At 40.6% G+C, this 16,339-nt stretch overlaps 1 protein-coding gene across 1 annotated transcript in view; it reads right to left on the reverse strand.

Moving 5' to 3' along the window:
* Positions 1–13,487, reverse strand: part of LOC108878663 (GDNF family receptor alpha-2) — a 45,041-nt gene extending 31,554 nt beyond the window's left edge. The window contains exons 1-3 of the mRNA XM_018669589.2: positions 12,830–13,487; positions 11,216–11,563; positions 987–1,073 (exon numbers count right to left, since the gene is read on the reverse strand). Coding sequence (XP_018525105.1) covers positions 987–1,073; positions 11,216–11,563; positions 12,830–12,881 — 487 coding nt within the window. The 5' untranslated portion in view covers positions 12,882–13,487. The remainder of the gene's footprint in view (positions 1–986; positions 1,074–11,215; positions 11,564–12,829) is intronic.
* Between the last annotated feature and the right edge of the window lie 2,852 nt (positions 13,488–16,339).

A 16,339-nucleotide genomic window follows, 5' to 3' on the forward strand; every position in this document is an offset into this window, starting at 1 on the left:
TCAAAACAACAAATTCTGAGGATTGTGCAGCCTAGTATGTGCTCTTTGAATGCTTTCTAGATTAACATGCACCTAAATCAGAGGAGGCAGTTTGCCATCATCGCTCAAAAACTCTAAAGTAATCAAAGCCTGCTCTCTTTCACATTTATTCTGGTACTGTCTTCTTCTTTCAATATATCAAACAAGCGCATTTTCAAACACAAGTGATACACTGCTGATTTCAAGCTAAGGGGATTACGCAAAAAGCGTGTCTTTCTTGTACCTCCCAGTTATAAAACAAAGCAAGATACATCAACCAAGAGAAAAGGAGAATGTGCTGTCTTCAGTGTTTGTGGATTGCTTTTGGCTAAAAAGAAAAAAAAAAATAGAAGGGAACATCCTCCGGAAATTTCTCTCACTGGATGAAAGAAAACGATTGAATTTTCAAGTGAGTGTCGCCTGTAGCTCTGGCAATGGACAGGCGTCGTCCCTGTGTCCAATCACACCTATTGTACAACTTGCTTCTCTGCACTGCATTAACCATTGTAGCTGTGTCTTATTATAAGATCTGCATTGATTAGTGATACCATGACGGTAATAACCAGTAAATTAAATAGCAGGCTATAGCTCCCCTGCTGAGTGCTGGGCTGTTTAATTAGTAAACCAAAGAGGAAATCAAACTGAAAGCAAAATCAATAGCTGGAAAAAAATGTGGGGTATTATACTGAGACTTTATGGTTTACCTCACAAGTGCACAACAACCGTTATATCTAGCAACACAGATCAAACGATAACCACACAAGGACAGGACGGTTGACTGGTGGAATGCCAGTGAGGAAAGATCAACACAGGTTCTTTAGACAACTGCATTGTATTGTTGTTGTTTTTGTTTTTTTTTATCCAAAGGAACCTCCATTTACTCTATCTAAGACAAATATTTACATCACATTTCCACTCCGCCATATGATAAACCACCACATGGACAGCTAAGCTCAAACTTGTGATACCTGATGAGATCGAGGCCAAGCGGAACACGTCAGGGTGTCGGTTTGGTGCTACAGGTTCATATGGAGATGAGTCATCCATGTCTCCACCTGAAACAACAAAAAAGAGGGCACAGATTCATCATTCATCAATCAACAAAAACAGAATATTCAGTTCATAATCCCTTTTTTTGGTCCTGAAATTTTAAAACACATATCTATTATAAAAGTAAACTTTTCACCTTTCATTTGATAGACTGATTGAAGCCATATTTTGGATTTAAATGTAACATTGTACTGTATTGAAATCATTTCACAGTATTGGACTGGCAACTGGACTCTTCAATCAAATGGAAAACAGGATGTTCATCATGGTCAAATCATTTCCTTTTGGAGAGAGAATTTATTCCTGCTGTGGTTTGATTTGGGGGAAGCAGTTGAAAGACTAAAGCATGAGCAATGCATCTTCCCTGCTAACAAGGTGTTGCCAGAGCTGTTTGTGAGAGAAAAAAAAAAAAATTAAAAAATCAAATTAGCACTCAACTGACTCCCTCCCATGTGCCTGCTTCTCTGTAGGCCCTAATCCTGCATTTAAAATTCATAGCCATTCGGTGTGATTGAGACAAACCCTCCAGTGTGTAATAGCTTTGCATTCTGATCCCAACAGAAACACAGTGAGGGTGTTGTGAGGAAGGCTTGGAGGCCTGCTGCCACAAATGAGAAAACCTGAAACCTGTTGGTGCAGTACCGTGCTGCCTGGACAACCAATCACTAGATCCAATCAATAGATACAGTATGTTTTGTTTATCAACGTGCTCCTTGGATTCTTTTGAAAAGATGATGCAAGCTGATAAAAAGCTGCCTTCTAGCTGCTGTGATAATAGGTAAGGTGTGGAAGCTGTATTTGTGTGAGTGTTGCTGTTTACAGGCACATGCAGCACAGTGTTATTCACGTCTCCTGTGAACATATTTAATTATCAAAGAGTCAGAAATAAGACATAAAAGGCATGATAAAATCAGCTATGTAATGATACTTCACTTGAAGTGGAATACAAGTTACACGAGTTGTATTTATCCATTAAAACTAATCAAAAGCAAGGGAAGATATCTGCATGTACGCTGGCACACAGTGAAAAGGAATGACTAAACTCTGGGAATTAAAGGAAAAGAGATTTACTAAAGGGAATTTTATATCATAATTTGTCCTCAGAGTAAAGAAAACCAACCTCAGGCTTGTGTACATCCGCAGAATCATTGCTTTATGTGTAGTTCTACATCTATCCTCTACATCAATATTGACAATCATAACAAGATGGAGCAGTTCAGCTGGCTATTCTCTGAGCACATATAGCTATTGACATCTGGCAGAGCTGAGGATTGTATGTGTGTTTGAGAGAGAGAAAAGAGAGCAGAGGAGAGGCAGTTCGGGGACACAAAAGAGAGAAGAGAAAAGACAGACAAAGACAGAGAAAATCAGAGAAGGAGAGGGGAGTAACATAAAGAGAGGAAGACTTTGAGAAAATTACCTAAATCCCCCAAGTTTTCAGAATTTGTGCCTTTCTTGTTTGTGTGTTAAAAGATATGCATGCACATGAATTTACTTGAAAGTGCATTTCTGTCTTTCTTTTTTTTTCAGTTTCCTTTTCGTCACCCACATCTCTGTTCATGTCTGCCTTTATGTTTCAGTTGAGAGAGAGAGAGACTTGAGAGGCTGCCGGACTCGAGATCTCTCAGGATGTCTAATTACAACAATTACCTTTAAAGGCTTTAGAAGCCTTTCAAGAGTTCACAACTACCACTTACTCAGCAAACAATCCCTTTAACCCTCCTTCCAACACAATTGTATATTTTAAAAAAGAGGCAAATATTCCACAGGAATACGCAATGCCTCTTCCAGTACACTGAGAGGACTCTGTACGGCACAGAGCAACATGGAATAAAGGATGCCATATCTTTTGTGGAAAGCAAAACATCTTGTTATGAGGTTGCTTACTATTTTGTTCAGGCAGCCTCTTACCATGTAGGGAAGCGTCACTACACAATCAGCCAGGAATCAAATGGTGTTAAAGCACATTAAATTTCATAAGTCCAACTGTACAGTGTGTACTGTGATGATCCTATTAAACAATAATGTCAAACCCCAGAAGCAGCTGTAATTAATGAATTTTAAAAGCTTACTTACATGGATGTTACAAGCTGTGTTGAATCATAAAATTGCAAAACACACTATAATCACACCAACCCTTAGGATGTAAAAAAAAAAAAAAAAAAAAATGTTGTACTGTGCTCACATAGTCACCCTGGACCCAATTATGCATTCATCAAGTAATAGAAAATTCTTCCCAGCTGTTTAGTGATAAGATGTTTTTAGCCGCAGGGCAACAACTTATCGCTGTAATTAAGCCTCCGTTTGACTTCATTTGCTCTGACAGTACGGAGCATGACCGGCACGGCTCAGACAGAAAATCAGGCCTTTCCCTAGTCAAAGCATGAGAGGAATACTGCTTTTAAGTGGATTCACGGCCTTCTCCTTTGCCATAAGGGGTTTTGTGAAGTCTTTAGGCACCATCACTCATCCTTTTAATATGCATTATCAATGAGCTAAACTCCTGAGGTGATGGAAACTGTCCTATGGATTTTTTTAGTGACATTCTTGGCAAACCGTTTATGGCTGGAAGCAAAGTCAATTTTAATAACTGTCATTCACCTTGTTGTTTTTAAAGGTGCCCTATACTGATTGTGTTCCTGTTTAATATTGATTTTATATTGTTCCCTATTTTTTCTGCAGGCAGTGTTGGAAAAAGACAAAATACTTGTGTTACACATTACTTCTCATTCAAATAATAGCACTATATTACAACACTACCTCTTTTTTTTATATTAATTACACACAAAGAAAGCTTCGCACAGTCTGAGCAGCCTGGAGCACAGCCGGAGGTCCTCCGCAGAGCCCTGCTGGTTGTTGCACGAACTCCGCTGGTAACAAAAGGTGACCGAGCCTTTGCTGTCAGCTCCCAAAAGTTTGCAAATGAGCTGTCACTGGAGTTCAAGCCACCCAGACCCGTCTCCTTTTTTAAATCGCCTCTCAAAGCTCACTTGTATTCTATGGACCTGTATCAGAGGAAACACTGGAATTCATATTTTTATTACATTAGGATAAAACGCAGTAATCTTTCCTCTCAGCTTCCTCCTATAATGTGCCCATTTCCACAAAGAAAAGATAAAGTAAACCGATACCACAAATGCATCTTTCTTCGAATTGTGCTTAACGGAACACAAGTTGAACCATAAATTCAGTTAACGGCTCAGCTTTTGAAGTGATATTGACATTTTAAACTCAATTTCAAACCATACAAATAGAATATTGGATTAGCTCAGAATAATATTTCAAGTCACAATTCCAATCCAGTGTGGCGTGGTGGGCAAACACAGCTGAGAAAATGAGTGCTGAAATTTTCAGCCTCCCCTTTGGCTATGCGAATGTAATGTAAATATGAAGAGTTGCACACTCGCTTACCTAAATCAGCATTTTAATACCTGGTGTCAGGTACTAAATGTTGAATATGGCGTAAATCCTGCAAAACTTTCAGTAAAAACTGCTATCATCTTTATGGCATATCAGCATATTGGGGAGAACATTAAAAGCAGACAGCAGAAGTGTGGACCAATATATCAGCCTCTCCTCATCATTTTAATTTTTAGCTCAGTGAGAATGAATAGAAGACCTCATAATTTTGGATGTTATAATTTTCTAACAGCTTAAATAGCTGATATTAAGCAACTTAAATATTTTCTGTAAACACGATTAGTGCAGCTGTATAAATAAGTTGGTAACTAGGAGATGACAGCCCAAATAATTAAACTAATAAATGTCTTTGACTCCTAATTGTGCTTTGGATTCCTCCATATGGAAGAGAGAAAACTTGGCTATCTTATTTCAACAAGCAGCTATTTCAATTAATGATGCAGAGAATAAAAGAGAGTGAAAGGCAGAGAGAGAAAAAGAGAGGCAGCCATGCTGTGATGACAGCCGCCGGGCTTGGTAGTTGACTTCTGCGATGCCCATTCATTCAGCATCACTGTGAAACCTTTCTGCCAGGAGTGAGTCTTAATGCCCACATCATGACAGTATTCACTGAGCAGAATGGCCCGTCACTCACTCTCGCCTCTGATAGAGAGCCTGAGAACTCACTCTGCTATAAAAGGCTAATCTAAACCCTGCTACCTGGCCCCCATTTCAGCTGCACTGTCACACTCTATACTAGCCTCATGGTGAATGGGAATCATCTTGGACCGTTCACCTTACAGTATAGAAAATCATTAGACAGATTTACGAGGACAAACAGCTCCTGTTTTGTCATCATATTTCACTGATCCTTTTCACATTTTGGGATGAAAGATGAAAGGGGAGAAGGAGGGATGAAAAGGATGACAGGGGGAAAGCTCTGAAAGACCTTATTGATCACGTCCAGAAGCTATTGACAGGTCCCTTCCTCTGATGATGAAGTAGCCACCTAGCGAGTGCTGGCTGGGTCTCCAGCACAGGGAGAGAGAAAGCAGAGAGGACATATTCAGCATGCAGGAGCCTGCTTCCCCTATCCCCTAACATGCAGGGCAGGCTGGAAAAATGTTCTGCTTATGACAGTGGATGGCTAAGGTAATGGCTGGTGACTGCTACCATTGCTCATAGTAATGATGGTTTCACCCAGGAATACTGTGTACCTTTGTAACCCCCCACCCCCACCCCCACCACCACCTCTGTAGTTTCCCCCCATGACTTGCTCTTTCATTCTTTGGTTTTCTCTATCTCTCTCTTACATTTTCTCCCCCCCCCCCCCCCCCCCCCCCCCCTCATCATTTATCTGCCATCCCCTCCTCACCTCCCGGTCTCACCTCCTGTCTGCTTTCTCACTCTCTCCATTTCTCCTCTTGCCTGCCTCAGTCTATCATGATGTGCGCAGCATTCTCACAGCGCCCGTTTCATGTAACTTCCCACAGCATTACGGGGCCAACTTGTGGTATTAGCATGATGTAGTGATATACTGAGAGGGTGACCTTTGCAATGCTGACATTCATGAAAATGGAGAAAATAAATCATTCCCGCAAAATTGTCTGGTGTTCTGGTCGTTTCATGTCTCCTCTCACAATGAGCTGGAGCAAGGCCGATGTGGTCCATGGGTGGAGCTCTCCTTTCTCTCTCTCTGCAATGAAAGTTGGCTCGGCTAATTAAACTGCTCTGAAAGGTCCTCACAAAAGATCTTCGATTCCTACTTTGAGACCGAGGCTGTGGTTTCAAAGCTAAGGCTATGAAATAATGTATGTTGGAGGTGTGGAACTTATCGTTTAAATTACCAATTCTACTGCAAACCTGCAAGGCTATATCCACATGAGGCCCAAGGCACAATTGAAAGAGAACCGCAGCCGCCTATACAATATCCCTGTGTGTAGCAGCCAATGTTTCTTTCTTAGTAATTACTTCTTTTATAGATTCAAACTGCTAGACCTTATTGCCTCACACCGACACAGCTCCATTCAGAGCAGAAACCACCCATTATCCATCAAGGACGGCTGCACTGACGCATTGAATTCAACTGCCATTTTCTGTTAGAAAACACAATTAACAGGTCACCATTAGCACCATTACTAATGGCTCAAAGACTGGTATTATAGCATCCTTTAGCTCAAGGTTTTTAAGCTAAACAGGGTCGTACAGTAACCTAAAGGCAGATAACAACAGTCTAACGATCAAGAATGAAATCTGACCCCATATAATACCTGCAGGGCCTTGTTATTTGAACAGATTCACACGGGTAAGGGATGTGTTTCGAAATTTTAAATGCTGCAGAAACGTCACTGCCACCACCTGCTGATATGTGTGAAAATGCTTTCTCCTGGTATTTCAAGAAGACAAGCAACACTTGATGACGGTACTGAGTCACACTGTTGTCACACTGAGGCGTTCTATGTATTGCTGTGTTTTCTCAGCAGCAATACAATGTTTCATCACCAAAATTGTCAACTTTGAAACACCTTTCAGAAATTCAGGCCCCTCACTGGATTTGTGTAACTGGCGACACTCATCCCACTCCTAAGTGTCCGGACCTTTTTGCTGTTACCAATGTAATTTACTTTTACAGCTCACAGACACAGGACACACTGCAGCTTGAGGGCCTTTCCACTAGGGCATTTTATGGTGAGTCTGGTTTGGCTTGGCAAAAGATTGAATGATTAACTTTTCAGTCTCAAGGTAGACTCTTCAGTTTGCTTTCAAATAAGGATGACATTTTCAGTTATGAGTCTGAGGGAGCAGTGAACTTCCCCAAAAAAAGAGAGGTAAGAGAGGTGTGTGATGCACAGTTTAATACACAGGTTTAAAGCCTACACACGCACAGTATTTACTGAATCACTCTGAAATTCACAGCACCGTAAAATGGCTACAGAAACCAGCCATTACACCTCCACCTACACCACACCACCTGAGTGTGCATTGTCTTGAGAACCAATGATGATGCTTGGCTGATGCAACGATACATACATCTGACATACAAGGTTTCATCACATATTCTGTTTCATCCTTCATAATTAATTGATTCATGAACACTGTTTTATGTCCTTCTTATGGTAATCAAGCTACAGCTTTCCAACTTTCACAGTTCATCAATTTTTCAGTGGAAAAAATGGATGCAGGTAGTTACATTTGCACACTATAGCGCTAAATGAAATAATCGTTAATTTAGGCCTGTTTGTCCTGGTGAGAGAAGTTTTTTCTCATTTTGATTCCTATTGACAGTTGATGACTAAATACATACCAACCCTAACCCTACCTTTGATTATAATTGTTTCCAAACTGCAGGTGTTTCATTTCAGCATTCACTTGAACAATACTTGGACAAGAGACCCAGAGGGTTGTCAGAGTCATCTCCTAGTATCTTTAACGATTCATTTTTCTACACAGCATTTTATCTTGAGTCTGTACTTTAGATGTACACAGATTATTATTATTATTATTATTATTATTGTTATTATTATTATTACTACAGCATATTATAATTATCCATTCCAAACCTGAAACCCCTATTTCAAATCAAAAATATAAAAACAAACATAATTGATTTTTTAAAATCTGAGACTAAGAGTTCTTATTATTTTATGTGCAGAGTTCATACTGTTTCATTTGCTTATGGTAATAATGAATGAGCAGCAAAGTACTGAATCTGAAGAAGCATACTTTGCCAAGGTCAGTTTGAATGTTTGAATGACTGATTTTCTTAATATCACTTAGTAGTACAGCCTGTGAACTAATTCACAAAGTGAATACTTTTGTCATAAGGTTAACAAAGTCCTTTTGATCTGGAAAAAGATTAAACATTCAGTAATAGGCACATTTAAAATACAGTAATTTGTAATTCAAGTGCAAATGTCCCAGGCTTGTACTTTGCGTGATGTTCTGGAAGTGATCCTTGCTTCACTCACACATGAAAAATGTGTGGTCTCATTATCACATGTCTCCGTTTGAACCAATGAACCATGAGCCTGCATAAATATTTATTATATGTGTTTGCCTTGTATTTGAGTTCCTATTTTACTATTTTGGAAGGCAAATTATGAAGAAATAGTCATGTAGTTCTTTGACACTCTGACATTTCAGTCTTAATCGAGAATGAAACTACAGAATAATCAACATTAAGGAAAAACTGATCTTTAATATGTGGCCAAATACTGGATGTGGTCCTAAAGCTCAACTGTATGTTTTTGCATTTCACAAAAAACAATAAAATCTTGAATTCATGTAGAAACATAAAGCCCTCTCTATTTCTGAAGTTATTTTTCCCCTGTTTACTGTGTTTTTCCACTCTAGGCCTGTGGTACATATATTTTTTATTGAACTGTTTGCAGCAATTACGTGGTTCTGTATTTGAAATCAAGAATATTAATATATGTACTAACTAAGGTATTGTGATAACCTTGCCAGAGGCAGTTGACTTAATGTGTGCTGTTTTTGTACGGCTGGTCTGGGAGCAGGGCATTGTTTCAAACCCAGTCCATCCCAGATCAACATCAGCTTTCTCGTCACAGACACAATGGTTTAGCCCTCGAGCTTGAAGGCCAAATTCCATCCCCTAGTCAACATGGGTCACAAGAACCATACTAAGTTCTGGCTAGGGTGAGATTTCTATATGGCTTTCTACACTTTATCCTGGCCTTAGGTTGCAGCAAAATGGCCATATGTGCCAAGTGACTAAATGTGTTTTTCCTCCAGCCATCAGGCACACAGTACTCTTCATACATAGCTTATCACATTAGTAAAAATTACACAGGCCTTTAACAATCGCTGTCCTCCTCTGTCTGTCCCTTACTCATTCATGTCCTTTCACCCGATTTACTATCTTTTCTCATATTTCTCCCTCACACACTCTTGTGCTCATCATCTCACCTCATTAACATGAGTAAAATAAAATTTTCAAAGCTACATAACGCATTGTCTAATCCGAGTGCTGCATTGAAACCTTCCTGTTTTGTCAACAAACGATTTTTAAAGTGGTTTAGCACCATTTTGAGAGGGTCTGCTGGGATTCAGCCCTTCGTGTTTGTTTCCAGAGATGGATGTTGTACATAGATTGTTTCCAGTTAACAAAAGCCTGCTTGACTGCACAATGGATCGTGATTAGATTAAAGCTGCACTGTAAGAGCTTTTCGTTTGTGTTAAAGTGGGTTTTATCTCCGAGGGCGACAGGGCCAAAACAGGACACTGCTGAGAAGCATTCTTCGAAAAGAAACACAAACTCTGTGAAGGGCACACTGCAGGCGCAGGAGGTCTCATCCTTGATAGCCAGACAATGTGCATGATGCATTTAAACACAAACACACAAACACTTTTGACTGATGCAGCTATTTGTTGGGGAAAGGAGAAGGAGAGTGAGAAAGAGGAGTAGAGGGAGAACAGAAAGATCATTACAAAGGAGAAAGAGTTGGTAAAGGAGAGAAAGACAGGAAGGGAGACACAAAGCCTCAGGAGCATCCATGTCATTACATTTCCCTTGAACTCATGTCAGGGACCCTCTGCTACCATCAGTCTGATGAAGTGTAGCTGGTGCTATGAGCAGTCAGCCTGGCGAATCACTTCACGGATCACAACACAAAAGCCCAGAATGCTCAAAGCTCAGAGACTTTGCAATGCTTCCACCATTGCCCCCACGTGTCAAAACAGCTGAGTACATTATGTCCTCCATGTTTACATGGCGTGACACTGAAGTCACAGACACTTTGGGCACGAGGACAAGCATGCAGAAATGTCACTCTTGGGTTAAGGTCCCCCCTGTAGGCTGATCCCAAGGGCACAGCATCTCCAGCAGCTCTGATTCAGTCAGATTTGTCTTAACATGAAGCCGTGTGTGCCTTTTGCCCTAAGCATGGACCAAGAATAATGCTGGTCCAGGAGGCTGTTTTATGCTCTCTAAATGTATTGCAATGTAAAAACCAGAAGGTTTCAATGTTACAACAAGAGTGCTGTTTTATGTCCTGCGTAAGTGGACACATAAAGAGCACTGAGCTATACGATTATAACCTAATTACATTGTAATATGGAACACTTTAGGTGAAAACCAATAAGTCTACCATAACAGGTCTACCTAATGTAATCCCATTATAGCTCCATTACCTTCAAGAGGGTGAGGAAAGTAGGAAAGCATATATTTTTCATCAGGGGGTTTCTGGGTATCACTCTAAGAGGGCATCTGGGAATAGGGCATCAACAATGGGTGTTGTGTACATCCTTCTTGTCTTTGCTCAGAAAGTACACTGGTACTTGAGATCAGAAGAGTAATTTAAAATAGATGTTATGATGCTGAAGAATGCGTTTGAACTTCTACAACCAGAGTATCTAATGCAGCAGTTAACATGCATCTTGTTGTGCACATGTCATGTTGCCCATGACCACGAGGCTCAGTTAGAGCCCTGCAATACATATTCAGTTATAACACCATCGAATGTGATGTGAGCTGAATTCACAAAGAGGGAATAAACAAGGAAAGAAATGACACTGAAGACCCACATTGCTTATTATAAGCTGACTGGTAAAAACTTTAAAAAAAAGAAAGTGCTAATTTCACATGAATACATTTACAGTTTTACAAAGAAACAGCATCACTTAAAGAGGTGTTATTATATTACAGGTTCTGAAATTGCCACACAGTTAAACATGATGTAATATGAATTTTGTGAGACAGAGAATCGTAAAACCATCTGCCTCCTACCTTCGGTGAGTCCCATGTGGATGGTCCAGTAGTTCTGCAGACACTGCAGCTCCTTCTTCATGCCTCTTTTGCAGCGGCAGTCATACAGAGGACTAACCAGCAGCACTTCCAAGGCAGCCTGGCACTCCCTGTTGTTGTCCAGCATGGCTTCCTTTTCTTTGCCCACAAGGCACTGGCGCATCACCCGGTACCGAGAGCTGCAGTAAGGGTTCTGGTTGCACATGTCACTCGCCTGGATGCAGTCCACCCATTCTGGCTGAGCACCGGGCCCAGACCCGGCGCCTGGAGAGCCTGGGTCCAAGGACACAGGCATAGCTGAGGGGCTATCCCAGGAACTTGCTGCCTCATCTAGGTGGAGACAAGGAGACAGAGGTGAGGGTTGACAAAAGGGGCTCAGAATTTTAGAATTTGTAAGGTAACGTGTGAGGAATTTTGTATTTGTGTATGTTTGTTCTTGAGGCAATCCAAGTGCAAACATATCTGATAAAATGGTTTTCATTTTTATTTAGTACATGGAACAGGTTGAACAGGTCAACCTTTGAAGAGGTTTGATGGCCTACGACATGCTCATGCATGCCAAAGCACCATTTATTCAGTTACATTCCTCATCTCTACATGGGGTCTTGTTAAGTCTCATTTACCTTATATTCAGTGACTGACCTGTGATTACCTGTACTCACTTTAGTGCATCTAAACCCTCCTAAACTGCCTTTTAGATTCTTATCGAATCTAATCAAAAGAAGGACTCAATCATTGCAGAATATCTGATTAACCCATATCAAACGAGCACCTGATCAAGAGCTGCTCTTAATTCACACCCAGGTGACCGGAAAATGAGCGTGTGCTGATCCACAGAGCAGAGACACAGGTGTTGCCGTTTGACAGGAATCAACATTCAAACGCACCTTCACATTCAAACCACAGCTCAGACAGCTCCGGTGAAATGACAAGAGAGACCCCTTGTGGTGATCTTGAGTATTGAGCTCGGAAGGGGGAGAGGTGATACTGCATCAGCATCAGATGGTAACGTGTGAGAAAAGAGTAACAAGACATGAAGTTAACTGTAAATGTGTTTTATCAGTCCGATGATTTTAAACGGGAGTCCGGGTTTGTGGACGATACTGATGGTGATAATCGTGTTGAGGGTGATGAACGTGATGAAGATGATGATGTTTCTTTTCATATTCAACCAAACACAAGTGTGCAACTGAAAAGACCAAAGAGATTTTCCCTTTACCGACTAAAAGCTGTATTGTGCTGTTATAATAATTAGCTCTTTATTTTGTTATGGAAGCTGTTTTTGTTTAATGGGTCCAGGGTAAGTGATCAATCACACAGAACAAGTTCAATGTGTAGCTATGGGTGACAATTACACATAATCTAATTAAATCATCCGACTATAACATGAACGCCCATCAGCATTTCCCTGCATATAATAACAAAAAAACGGAATAACCTTGTGCCCTCAAACAACTCCAGTTTAAGAAAAGTGCACACATATCAGATTTTTTAAAACTCACAATACTTGCTGATGTCATAATTTATCTGTATGATAAATTTCTTTATGGTATTTTCACACAATTGTACATATTATTCCCGTATTGCACTTCTCACCTAAGAGCAGGAGAAAGATGTAAACGCACATCCACACAGTGACAGACTTCATATTGGACTCAGCGGGCAAGAGGGACGAGTTGGGGGTCCAACAAGACAGATATTTCCACCTTGTGAGAGGTTAATTCCACTCCTCGGATCCTTTACCCAGTCGTAGGCTGACTGCAAAAAGTCAATATCCTCATTCAACTTCAAAATAAAGACGCACCTCCGAAAAAAATCCTCGACTCCCAAATATAATCCACAATTTTCTTTTGAATAATAGACTAACCACGACACACAAAAATCCTTTGATATTAAAAAAATAAAAAAAAAAATCAGATGCCAATCAGTCAATCAGTCAATCCATGAAAGCAGTTTCTCAGGGTCCGTCTGCGCTGCGTACATAACGACAAACTACTGAGACTTGATCTCTCCGCATTATAAGGGCTCAGACTGGCCGCTCCAATTGCCCTTTGGAGACAATTTGTCCCTAAAACATTCCTTAAACTGGCGTAAAATGATCTGTCAGCTATGCCAGTATCTCTAACGAGGTAGAAGAACTCATCGGAAAGTGCTACAAAACGCTGACTGGATTTTTTTCTCCTTTCTCCCCACCACCACCACTGGCTCCCTCAAAAAAAGCTGTGCGCTCCTCTGGAGGGAGTGAACGCTTCTTTCGCACTGACTGCATGCGTGTCGAGGCATCACGGCACTTTATAAAGAGGAGTTTCTGTGAGCCGGCAGAGGGCGCTGCAGGTGGGTGCTCTCACTGGAAAACGTGGGTCTCGGTCACACCGAGGCCCAATATTAAATGTTGCCCTATAGAAAAATCACCACGATCCACCTGTAATTTTCCTGCAGGCAGCTGGGGAAAGATGCACCTGTGGTCCTCAGCAGTGAAATTATAGTGACCTCACTTGGTCTGTGTGGGATTTCTTTGGTCTCCTGTGATATTGCTGCAGGATTTTCTGTGAAAGCCTATACATTCTGTGAAGCAGTTTCTGTGTTTCATGTATAATATCCTTCCTACATGATTATTATGTTCTTTTGTAAGGAGGTCTTTGCACTTCTGTTCAGAGTGCAGCTGTAGGGAGTGAGGATGCCACAGCTGCAACACATCAAGAGACATAATAATAAGTGTGTTGGCTACTTGCACTTTAGCAAGAATATCCGGTCAGCCAGCAAATAGTGAATCTATTTTCAAGTATGTACCAAGGCCACTGCACTAATTCATTTTTTGGCTGACATGAGGATTTCATTCCCACAACCCATTGAAATTCGCAAATGATTTTTAGGGGTAGGGTTCAAAGGTGAACTCACCAGTGGTGGTGTAAATGTCATCATTCATTACAGTAATATCCCAACACTTCACATAACATCTGTTTCCTCCGATCGAGAGGAAGATTTAAAAAGCCAGCACAATGTCTTGCATTATATTTGTGCTCACAGGAAATAAGCCCACAACCCACAGAATCTGCCATTTTTCAAAGTGGCTTCACATTAAACAAAATGACTTTGTTGTGCATCACTGCTTAAATAGTGCCTGGAATGTCATAAATCTTTACAAATCTTGAAAACAAAGTCTCTATTTAGAGGCTGTGACAGTGACAAACTGCAAGGCCACCGGCTCATAATGATGTTTGACTGTCAGCCCAGGCTTCAATCCAAGAGGGAAAAGAGCTCGCAGTTATAATGGCAAAATCAGCCTCATTCTGCCTATATTGGCCCGGGCTTATTCTCCTCTCCCCCCAGAGTTGAAGTCTCTGTCATTATTAGGGCACTGTAAAGCATCACCCACCACCATGAATGTATCTGTGCTGCATTAGTGCAGCAGTGACTGATACATCTTGGTCTTCGATTGGTTTCAAACAGAGGTGCATATTTCCACAGAGAATTGCATCCTTTTGTCTTTCAAGCAACAATTTTCAATCCCTGACCACGTCTTCTTTTATTTTAGGAGATAACAAAGGAGGCATTAAGTTTTTCAAGTAATTTCTCACTGTGGAGCAGTGGTATAAACTTTATAAAGTGTACAACTGCCAGAGAAGTAGACTCAGGAGGAGGAGGAAATTTGTAATAATACCAAAAGGCGTGAAATCAAGAGAGAAACATTAGCTGCAAACACAGTAAATACAACAGCTAAATTTGCACTGTGAATTCTTTTTCAGGCACCATATTATTTCCATCCATAATAGCACAATATGGATAAATCCTCCCCTCACATCTTTTTTTTCTTGAGCCAGACTGTCAGGTCCATGGCAGGAGTTTATTCTTGTTGACATTGCACAATTCACCCCTGTCTTTAATTGCTCCATTCTGACTTCATAAAGCATATGCAGTTTTAAAAAAAAAATGATTTTATGCATGTACAATTTGAGATAGCCCACAGAGAAACACACTCACATTTTCACGGCTCCGTACTCTACAACACACACACTCTTTCATAAGTGAACATAAGTGTAAAAAGCACTTGCGGTCACGCACGCGCACACAGATGCATATAATCTGTATGTCAGATAACCATGCTCCCACAAGATGGCTCAAGACCGTGAAGATAGGGAATGACAAATCTGGATATAAAAGACATTGTTCTCACTATTGAGGGAAATCAGTCCCTGCCTCTGAGAAGTGTGTCTAATATGGTGAATATAGATGATATCATTATGAATTCATGGGACATGAAATAATGATACAGATAACAGTCAAAGTTAAGACTCTCTGCAATAACTTGTGCTTAGTGAGACAGCAGGGGGGTTTGAGAGTGAGCTCGTGCTTACTCTCATGGGTCAAATAAGAGCTTAGACAGTCTGAAACTGTCACCTTGAAAGCAGGACAGACAAACTTGCATATAAATGTTGTGTATCTGTGTTGCAGTGTATACAGATGCCTGCATAAGTCGGTGTGTGTTTTCAGAATGCCTGTAGTTAGTGTGTTTGGCTCATCATTCAAGCTTGACCCAGGTGAATCCAACACATTTATCTGTCAAAGTGTTAACTATCTAGGATAACACCTTGAATAAACCATTGATCGTCGTACTTAATGTCTCATCCAATAATGCTTTAAATTGAGAGGGTGTTAGGTGATAATGATAAGGGTTTGCTTCACCTAACAGCTTTGCAAACACAAAACTCAGCTTGAGATTTATTTGAGGGCAAAGGTCATTGTATCTCTCTCTGCTGGTCATTCCCGTTGGAGAGAGTACTAATGAACCTAAGCATACAGTATTTGCACACACAAAGGCACACACAGGCACACATACAAGCACACACAGAGGTTAAGCATAACTGATTAGATTAGGAATTATGGGATAATTAATGTGTATCTTGGGAGACCTGTACTGCATGCTTATTAGGAGACACAGCTCGAGTTGAACAGAGAACATGACAAAAACATAAGTGCTGTTAATTGACTGAATTAAATTAATTTAAACTGTACACTAGAGCTCTGTTCCATCTTGTTTTATTCAGTTCAGTTTAATAAGAGAAGCTAAAGATAAAACCTCTGCCTGTGTTTACTGTGCAGTCATAA

This window comes from Lates calcarifer, linkage group LG13, assembly GCF_001640805.2.
Source record: "Lates calcarifer isolate ASB-BC8 linkage group LG13, TLL_Latcal_v3, whole genome shotgun sequence".
Classification (NCBI taxonomy): domain Eukaryota; kingdom Metazoa; phylum Chordata; class Actinopteri; family Centropomidae; genus Lates; species Lates calcarifer.